We start from the raw sequence: 10,063 nt of genomic DNA, 5'->3' as shown, positions 1-10,063 counted from the left end.
AGTGGCTTGACAGCAAACCCACAGTGAAACAAGAGGAAGTGCTGGGGAGGCCATCTGTTGGTTTCGGCAGAACAGTGGGAGCCCAGCTCCACGGGCTGAATGAGGAAAGCAGATTAATAATCCACAAAGAGGAAACTGCCTAAAATTATCCACAGACCATATTAAAAAAAAATCACTTGAGCTGCAGCTGGACAGGAAATTGCTAGAGCTGCCTGCCTTTTTTCTGTTTTAAACAACACAGTCCAGGGAAGGCCAAGAACAGAAAAGGTTTGGTGCAGGATTAGCACCGAGGCAACCCATGTCTGCTTCCATGGTTTACGAGTTAATTCCAGGCCCCATAAAATGGATTCATTCCTTTCCCACTCCCCCTTCTGATCGTTTTGTCTGTTCACAATGTTATAGCATTCAAAGGCACACAACTTATTTTGTTGGCTAGACTTTCTCCAGATTATAACCTCTGGAGAATTTGCCAGCTATACATAAGCCTTGACTGAAACGAGCAGGAAGTGAGGATAGCTTTTCTGTGCAATAGTTCTGTCTTCGGAAGGAGAATTGCCTGAATGGGTTTAGGTAAGAAACAATGCCATCATACACTAGTTGCACATTAACTGCTTCTTTACTCTGAAGAGTAGGAGGCAGGGCTTCCACCAGGCTCCATTCATGACGAGACAGAATGGCATTTTCACCTGGTTCGACTGAAGCCTAAGCGATCGGGTTTGTATGTTATTTTCCAGCAGTTTCATAATGGACTTCCTTCAAAATGAAATGGCCATTTCTCCAGCCTGAATTGAATGGAAACAAAACCCCACAGAAGCTGCAAGGCCAGTGTTAGTCAAAGCAACAACACAGGAATAGTGACAACTTCCATGTTTACCATTTTCTCTTGGTGGTGTGATGATGCAAGCAGCCTTTCTGGATTTTATTTATTTATTTAGGACTTTTTATTCTGCCAATCAGATGCCATTAGTGAGCCTGCTAGCAGTATTGCTCCTAGCGCTGATATTCAGGTTAATATTGCTGAACATGGGGGTTCCATTGAGCCACTAATGCTAATAGAATCAAGTACTACCTTTTCTCACTCCTAATTTTTCTACCTGTCAACTTTGGTTTACCCCAAGTTCTGTTACCATGGAAGACGGAGAAGTTGTATTCACTTTCTCCAGCCCATGACATCTAATGACCTGAACTGTATGCAATCTTACAGATGCAGTCTCACCATAAATCCACACCAGGGCATTGATCTACGGGCTGTTTTGTTTCTAGTCCCCTTTCCAATTAATCTCTTTCACAGAAAGGCTGTACGGTGTGAATTGTTTCATTCCATCTTCACTTTTAGCTGAGTTTCGGGTGTAGATTGATCACTTGATGGCTTCACTAGCAGGCAAGAACTTCTATGTCCGATTCAGCCATCACAAATCAACATTTTGTTTGTTTTTGTGAAAGCTGTAAATATGTGTAATTTCACAGCTAGAGATTTCCTGTCACCTCCTATCTTATCAACTGCAATGTATTTAATGGCGAAGCCCACCCATCCACTTGCAAAACTCAACCAGCTTTCAGACCCAAAGTACAAAATGAAGCACACAATCTAAAGCTGTATCTGAAGAACTATACAGTTAAACTGCAGAACTGGGGTGTCTTCTCCAAAGCATACCTGAGTCGTCCAAGTGGTGATGCTCCCAAGCATTTTGTATCACAAACCATTACCACCCCTTACAGAACTACAGTTCTCACAGAATCTCATATTAGAGTGATGTAACTGTAATGTAGAGGTGGCCTAACCATTGTGGACATTGTACTTCTCTTAAAGTCTGGTTTTAAAATTCCAGTTTCAACACCTTATTAAAAGTTGACTGCATTAGTACTTGCAAATACTACTCTCCAGAGAAGCATATGAAAGCAAGATGTGCACTTCAATTGGGTTATCCATCCACAGTTTTCAGTATGATGCACATTTAACCCTGAGTTTAGATGTGTCCCTGGAAGCACATGCAATGTATATAGCTGACACACATTTAGGAGTACCTGATTTAAGCCTGCAATTTCCAATCCAGTTAAATGATATGAACACAAAATTGTGTTCAGCTCTCCTTTAGGTCAGGTTGAAAGGATCAAAAATCTCCAGATAGTTACACACACACCCCCATTTGAATATTAAGTGTTCACACACTTTTTGAATCATTGCATTCCCTAAGCAGAAAAATAAATGAGTGAAGTTCTCAATAGCCAAAAATAGTTATTTATTAATAATTTATGATCTTACATTCTTAGAATAAAATCCCAACTTTACACTGGCAAATTAGACTCTCCCTTATTGACAGTTGTGTGCAAGAAGTTCTTGCATATACTCAGGTACACATGCTCGCTTGCTCTCTCTCTCCCTCTCTCACACACATACACACACTCTTCCAGTTTTTTTACAAAAATAAATGCAAAATATTGCATTTGAGGTGAAGCTCCCTGAAGAGTTTGTACAGAGGTAATGCACTATTTAGCACATCTGTGTGTGTCTTTTAAAAATTGGACAAAAAACTTCTCTTTGAAAACATAACTCTCTTCCAAAAGAAAAGCTAAGCTATTTACAAAGGTAAGGCGCAAAAAAAATAAAGTCAGAACGAGAACCTACATTGATGGCACACACCCCCAAAGGAAAAAAAATCCACAAAAATATATATGTTATCCATTCACAAAATGTGAACAGACCAACTTCAAAAGCAGAGATATTTCAAGGAAGAAAGTCTGACATTTCAGCTGTAAAATTAAGTATGTTGCAAAAGTGTCCTTTGTGCTCCAGAAATAAGGAACTGCTGGAGGGGGAAGAAAGAGGTGATCCTTTAGGGTAACCTCATGTACCTGTCATTGAAAACTGATGTTGCTTATTGATTCAAGATTAAACATTTACATTGATCAAGCCGAGCATTACAAACTGCTTGGCAAACAAGTATTCCAAATACATTGAGCTGAACCCTCTCTCTTTGGCTCCTCTAAATCAAAATAAGAAGGAAAAAAAAACAGTCTTCACTGAAGACAATAATGTATACTACAATTGCAAGTAATATATTTCTCCCAGTCTCACTAGAGGACATGTGCTCGTGGTGTTCATTCTTCCCAACCTGTGTTTGGAAGTCTTCAGTTCCAACACACTTCATGGGTTGGTGTTTGTGCACTGAACAAAATCTGCTGCCTACCTACAGCCAATATTTTACATTTTTCCCAGATAACACAACAAGTTCCCTTCCTTTGCAATATCCAATTCCAAACATTGTAACCTCTCTATTGTCATAAGCACACAGGCAGCCACTGATCAATATCAGGGCCCACAAAAGAAAGCTGTTCTTTGCTGCTGTCAAACAGAAGCACTGAGGAATGGTCACATAACCCATGCTTGGAAGAGGTGGGGCCTGGCTGCAGCTCACGTGGACTGCAGGGAGTCCACTTGGAAGACATTTTGGTTGGAAGGAGTGGTGAAATACAGTTGCTGACTGGGCACGCGGTTGTCACAGGGGCTGTTCAGCCCCAGAGTCCTCTCAAAGTCTAGCAGCTGCCCCATGAAATTGAAGTTGGGGGAGATGTTGGATTTCTTCATCTTGACAATGTCATAGGCATCATTCATGGACAAGTTGAGCTTCTGCATAAGATAGGCAACGGTCACTGTGACTGAGCGACTGATCCCTGCCAGGCAGTGCACCAACACGCCACAATTTTTCCCCCGAGCTTCATCTATGGAGAGAACAGAACAAAGACAAGACAGCATGAGATGAACATGTTCCTTATCTCTGGAACACACTTGCCATCTACGAAGTGTGAGATGAAACCAAAAATATGCATGCCAGAGAACGTTTAATATAGCATCTTATTTCTATTTTTGCATTGTACCTTCAAAGCTTTATATAATTTGGCATCCCAAGAACCCTCTGAGGCATTTATTCACCCCCCCCCTTTTTTTTTTACGTCATACAAAATAGCCCATGGTAGAGAGGGACTTCAGCTGGGATGTTTTTGATTCAGAATGGTATACTGGTTAGTGTACTGGACTAAGACCAATGAGATTCAGATTCGAATCCTCACTCAATCATGCAGCACACTGGGTGATCTTAAGCCCATCACTCTCTCCCACATCACAGGCCAGCTGTGACAGAGATGGGGAAGAGGATAGGATAAAAATGTGGCAAAATTCATCCCATCAAGCATGCTAAGCATCTGAACAGACCAGCTAAACAGAGCAAGAGCAGAGCTACCTTATCTGCAAAATTACATGATGCAGCATTTGCAGGACTATACCACTTCAAGATTGCAGGTAGAAACGTCCATGAATGCATATCCTTATAAAAACGGGGGGGGGGGGACTTCTAGCATAGTCTTCTACCTGACATACCAGTTTTCTATGTGCAGGAATCAATTTTGGTCACTGGAGAGCATCCAACTATGCAGTCTGGTGGTACAGTCATAGCTAGCACTGTGACATTCTGTGATTGACCTTAGTCTGTTTCTGGTGATAAGGAGCAGAAATAAGCAGCAACCTACTTTAGCAGACTTTGAAGCAGGTTGCAGGAGGCCCCACAATTCTTTGATGATATTAAGTTAAAATACTTTGTCACAAAAAGTATGCATAAGTGGGGAAACCCTACAACGGCAACTTTTTATAGAAATGAGCCAATTGCAAAGTCTATTAAATTATTCTCTAACTGTTGTGCTGAACAATGGAGGTATTCAGCTGATTTAAAAGAAAAAGGGAAGTCACAGGGGACAGCCCATTAGGAGAAACAGGATGTCAACATTGCTAGAAAATGGGTTCCTTTGTAATAGGAAATGCTTTATAATGCCTAGAGATTAGTTTCTTTGTGGCTTCCAGCCCACATTTCTTCCTGCTGGGTTCAGATTACCTACATTCTGCCCTGCTCCCAGTACCGCTCAATCAGATTACAGCACAGTATTCTCACAAATGACACATTGATTCTCCTGAATGAGAAAAGGCACAGTTTCATCATTTCACAAAGAGACACCAAAACTATATTTCTAAATTCGTGATGAGAGTGTCCCATAACTTGAAGCAATACCTCTTTATGATTGAAAGAAGAGGTTGGGAGGAAAGAGAAAGCAATTGAGTGTTGATGCTTTGCTTTGGTTCTAGAATACATAATACAGTGTTTACATTGAAGACAACCTGGTCCAATAGAAGTCAATGGAACAAAACAAGGCTTAAATAGGTAGTACACTGTGAAAGAAATCAAAGTCAGTTTGGGGTGAATATATACAAGCTGCAGGAGTTAGCCGTGTTAGTCTGTAGTAGCAAAATCAAAAAGAGTCCAGTAGCACCTTTAAGACTAACCAATTTTATTGTAGCATAAGCTTTCGAGAATCAAGTTCTCTTCGTCAGATGCATGTACAGAAACTGTACTATGCATCTGATGAAGAGAACTTGATTCTCGAAAGCTTATGCTACAATAAAATTGGTTGGTCTTAAAGGTGCTACTGGACTCTTTTTGACTTTTATATACAAGCTGGACTCTGGGACATTTTGTGATGTTGTTCCGGCCCAGTTCTACTCTTAAGAAAGATTTTGCTTCACTCTGCATACAACTGGAAAAATATTTTTGCTTTTTCACTTGTAAATCAAACATAATTGCTTTTTAAAAGAGACTATTGTCTTAGAGCTGAGGAAATACTCCAATGAGCTGATAAAATGTGATTTCAAAATACAGATGAATTGTTCATTTTACCAGCTTAAATTGTGCAGCAAGGCATGGCTAAGATCTCAGGAGGAAAAATATAATATAATTCTACTTCTTAAATCTCAATGGGCTCTAAAACTGCATAACAAGTTCTAGCAATGCAAGACATTTTGCTCATAACTCAGCAATGGTAATAAGAAAACACAGCAGGCACTCATTTCACAGTTGTTAGGAACTAAATCTCACCTATAAAAGAGATGGCCTCAGGAAAGAACTGAGACAAGTTTTGGCTCCAGTGATCAGAGATTGGGATCTGCTTGTATTTAAACTCGCCAGCATTCTCAAAGAGGTTAGGCAGGTTGGGGGTGACATTCAAGATATATTTAATGCCAAACTCTTCTAAGACATCCAAGTTAGTGGAATCCTTGGCACAACCCAGGTAGAGATAAGGAAGGATCTCCACTGGGAAAGAAGGCTGGTTGTTGGACAGGGGGCTGCCGTCAGAGTCGGTGGCACTGTTAGGATCTCGATCAATGTCAGATTCAATGTCTGAAGAGGAATCTGAGCTGATTCGGAGACCTCCTAAGCCAAGGACTGGCAAAGGGGGAGAGCTGCTGCTACATGAAGTGTCGAGGTTAGTTTCACAATGAAGGGCATACTCTGCTTGGAACTTGCTGAAACCACCTGGAAAAAAGGAAATGCAAAGAAAGAATGAGCTTGATTAGGACAGCATAATTATGACCTTTTTTTCAGTCCACCTGAGAGATGCAGAACAGGAAGAGTCTAATCAGGTTGCAAAATGCAAGCTGAAATAAAAGACATCCTGCAAACAAACATTCCTGTCTCCCTTAGAAGAAGAGTTCTCTGCTGCTGGAAAGGATCCTGCCTTACTAATACAACTGATCTGGCAGCAGGGCTTGGCCAATATCAGGCACGGTGAAATGGTCCAGTTTAGGAAGAACTGTGATCAAATGCTTAGCTTTATTAGGGATTCTGTCTCAGGCAGCAAAATGCCTTGAGCCATCTCTGGCTAATACATGATATTGAGAGCCAGCATGGTGTAACAGTTAAGAGTGTTGGATTAGGATCTGGGAGAACGAGGTCTGAATCCGCACTCTGCCATGGAAGCTTTCTGGGTGACCTGAGGCCAGTCACACTCTCAGCCTAACCCACCTCATAGGGTGGTTGTGGGGATAAAATGGAGGAGAGAAGAATTATGCAAGCCACCTTAGGAGACCATTGAGGAGAAAGGCAGGGTATAAATAAAGGAAGTAAATAAATTGCCAGTATCAAATCTTAAAGACATTACAATGCCAGGTTAGAATCTGAGGAACCCATGGAAACACACACACCTTTTCTATCCCAAAGTCTCTGATATTCCTAACAGCCACAGAAGGGAGGGCTTCCCTTTATTCTGGACAATATAGCCAGTAGCCTTAACAGCTCCATAGGATTCCCCTTTTTGCCATTTTATTCTAACAACTCTACAAGGATCTGCAAGAGTTTTGCTGATTTGACTGCAGGAGACCAAAGGCATGACTGCCCTCCCACTCCTCATCCCTCCCTTTCCCAGCCCCAGCCACACGCAGGCTTCTGGCTGGGGTGAGGCGAGGGGGGGGGTAAAGAGAGAAGAGCGGAGACATCCACTCGGAGTGACGCTGGCGGGAAGAGGCGCCCGTGCTTTACCGTCCTCTGGAGCCGGGATGCCCCGAAGGAGGGGCAATCATTCGGACGTCTCCAGAGAAGATCACGCACAAGGCATCAGAGGCAGGGGAAATCCGCCTCCGTGGTGCTTCAGGCACGTTTTCCTCCTCTACCAGCCCCAAGGCCATCTGGCACCGCTCAGAGGCTTACAATAGGGGGCGAGGAGCCTCCTGCCCAGACGGGGCTGCAGTCTAGACACTCCCTAGGCGATCGGGGGCGGGTGGGGGAGCGCAGAGGACCCCAGGCCTGCTCGGGCGGGAGGAGGTCCCGAGGGAACCGCCAGGCTGGCCACGTTAAGCTCTCACCTTCCAGGTAGAAGGCCCTGCAGCCGTCGTCTTTGAGGCGCTTGAGGAGCAAGCCCAGGACGGAGTCGCCGGCCGTGTTCTCGTTCCAGTCGCTGCTGCTCTCGTCGTAGAGGACGACGGTGTCGGTGCCGCAGCGGCGGGCGAACTTCTCGCGCTCCTCCTCGCCGCTGGCGAAGAGGGAGCGGAGCGGCAAGTTGCCCTTCTGCAGGCGCCGCAGCATGATGGCCGGCAGGGCCACGTTGATGGCCGACTCGATGTGCGACGACTCGTAGAGCTCCTGCGGGCGGCAGTCCATGAGCAGCAGGCGCTCGGCGCCCAGCTCCAGCTGCTCGTTGAGCCACGCCACCGTCTTGCTGATCGCCATGGCCGACGCCAGGGGAGGAGGGGCGGGGGGCCGGAGCGTATCTAGCATGAGGGAAGGCTGCGCGGGGCCGCCGGGGCTCCGCGGGCGCCCCTCTCGCAAGGGCAGTGGGGAACGCGGCGGGCGGCGGCAGCTCGGCCCGCCCTCGCCTTCTGCCTGCGAGTCACCCTCGACGGCAGCCAGGCGAGCCGCAGCCGCTCGCTCCCTTCGTGCGCCTGCAAGCCGAGAGCGCTCGGACTCCTACGGTGGTGTCAGTGAATCCCTGAATGAATCGCTCCGACAGCCGCCGAGCCCTTCCCTTCCTCCTCCGGAGAGGACGCGATCCACGCCAGTGCTTACAACAAAAAGCAAGGCATGGTCGAGAGAGAGGGAGACCCTGCGCCGTCCCTCCGGTCCTCGCCGTCTGCCGCTCCCGGCGCAACTCCTTGGCTCCTGCTTCTCACCTCGCGCTTCCCGCCCCCAGCCTCCACCTTCTTCCTCCTCCTTCCTCCCGAGTCCCCTTGATGTGATCAATGTCCCTTTTAATCAGGCCCGCACGCTCCCCCCCCCCCCTGCGCCAGGCAGTTCCTCAATGGATACAAACATGGAACGTCTCAATGGATACATTCTCTGCCTCGGCCAATGAGCGCGCGCGGAAGAGGCTGTTGCCGTGGAGACGGGCCGGCTGGAACAGGTTGTGTTGATGAATTGTTAATGAGTTTGTCATTCACAAAAACGGAAAGGAATTTCCGCTCCGGATAAGCCGAGTGCAAACAAGCAGCAACAGCAGCTCAGCGGGAGGAAGGAGGGAAGGCGGGGGGAGGCCGAGCCGCCAGAGAAGCGCGTCTGGGGCTCGAATTTCCTTCTGTTGGAGCTCACGCGGAGCAGCCCGGCGATTACACAACAAATGGTCCAATTAGAGGCGGGACAAAAGGCGCCCTCTCGCTCCACGCTGGCGCGCTCCTTCGCCGCGCTTTGCAGGCGGGCATTTCCTCTCGCCGCTCGGACGTGGCCAGCGGAGGGAACTTCTTGTATACTCGCCCCCCCCCCAAATCTCTTGTTCTTACAGCGCTGCTGGAATGCTTTTTTTAAAAGGGGGGATGTCTCTGACTCTTGCAAACCTGCGGTTCCTCCTGGGTTGATCTCTACCTCTGGCATTTTCTTAAGCCACCCACCCACGCACCCACCCCTCTTCAACATCAGTCGTGTATCATGTACCCTGCAGCTCTTTCCCATGCACAGACCGAGACACGCGTTTGACCCTTGCTGCTTGAAAGGCTGCTCGCGCGGAGACCTTAGAAAGCCAGGCGTAAGAAAGCGCCGCGGCTTTTATGCTGCCCTCCAGGCAAGCGGAGTTAATTGGGGAAGAAGGCGCCGCCTCGTCATTAGAGCGAAGCGTGGGCCGCCGCTGGTGTATAGCGTTGCGAAGAAAGCCGCTCGGCACTCGCTGCCTGGCTGCCGGCGCAGGATTGGCTATTGTTCCCCTGCGAACGAGCCCGGGCGGCCTTTTCCTATCCACGAAAGAATTCCCACGCAGGCGCCTCTGTGGACTCCCCGCAGGGCTTGCCGAGGCTGGCGGACTGGACGGAACCCTCCGCTCCTCTGCCACGGATTCACGGGGCCGCCTTAGGCAGCTCTCCAGGTGCCGCACCCGCCTGTGCCTCTGGTCTCTGAACGGAGCCTGCGGCGTGTAAGGGCGGCAAATACCCACCCTCTAAAACAGGGACAACAGCAAGGCCGCAAAGAACGTTACAGACTCGAAGCGACAGGTAGCAACGTCGGTTGTTCGGGGACGGCCCCCTCCAGACTGCAAGCGCGACGCGGAACCCGTGTAATCGTGCCCGCGTGTAGTCCGGGTCTGGTTACTGCCTGGGCTGGGAGGAACATTCTTTGGAAACCTTAAGCAAATCCCCGTCATGTTAGAGGTGGAATATAAATGGAAGGAATACATGTAAATCCCACTGATGTTTGTAGCGTGTGTATTGAGAGAAAACAGAATGTCTCGGCATTATCTTCACACACACACCCAAGGCCGCCGAGAG

The 10,063-nt window shown here is 47.2% G+C and overlaps 1 protein-coding gene across 1 annotated transcript; it reads right to left on the bottom strand.

Moving 5' to 3' along the window:
• Positions 1-2,243: 2,243 nt before the first annotated feature.
• Positions 2,244-8,562, bottom strand: DUSP6 (dual specificity phosphatase 6). The gene is made up of 3 exons (XM_054989444.1): positions 7,682-8,562; positions 5,919-6,356; positions 2,244-3,720 (listed from the first exon to the last, which is right to left on the bottom strand). The coding sequence occupies exons 1-3, from the start codon at positions 8,091-8,093 to the stop codon at positions 3,413-3,415; spliced, it is 1,158 nt and encodes a 385-aa protein (XP_054845419.1). The 5' UTR covers positions 8,094-8,562; the 3' UTR covers positions 2,244-3,412.
• Positions 8,563-10,063: the final 1,501 nt, after the last annotated feature.

Source organism: Eublepharis macularius, chromosome 9 (genome assembly GCF_028583425.1).
Source record: "Eublepharis macularius isolate TG4126 chromosome 9, MPM_Emac_v1.0, whole genome shotgun sequence".
In the NCBI taxonomy this organism is placed as follows: Eukaryota; Metazoa; Chordata; class Lepidosauria; order Squamata; family Eublepharidae; genus Eublepharis; species Eublepharis macularius.
Note: the sequence above shows the minus strand (reverse complement) of the source record. Positions and strands in the feature narration are given on the sequence as shown.

Bases quoted from the DNA above. Each gene is read 5' to 3' on its own strand.
- DUSP6 (XM_054989444.1), bottom strand. From the start codon at position 8,093: ATGCTAGATACGCTCCGGCCCCCCGCCCCTCCTCCCCTGGCGTCGGCC. The intron at 6,357-7,681 runs GTGAGAGCTTAA...CCTTTTTTCCAG, and splicing joins CAGGGCCTTCTACCTGGAAG to GTGGTTTCAGCAAGTTCCAA. The intron at 3,721-5,918 runs GTGAGATTTAGT...TTCTCTCCATAG, and splicing joins TGAGGCCATCTCTTTTATAG to ATGAAGCTCGGGGGAAAAAT.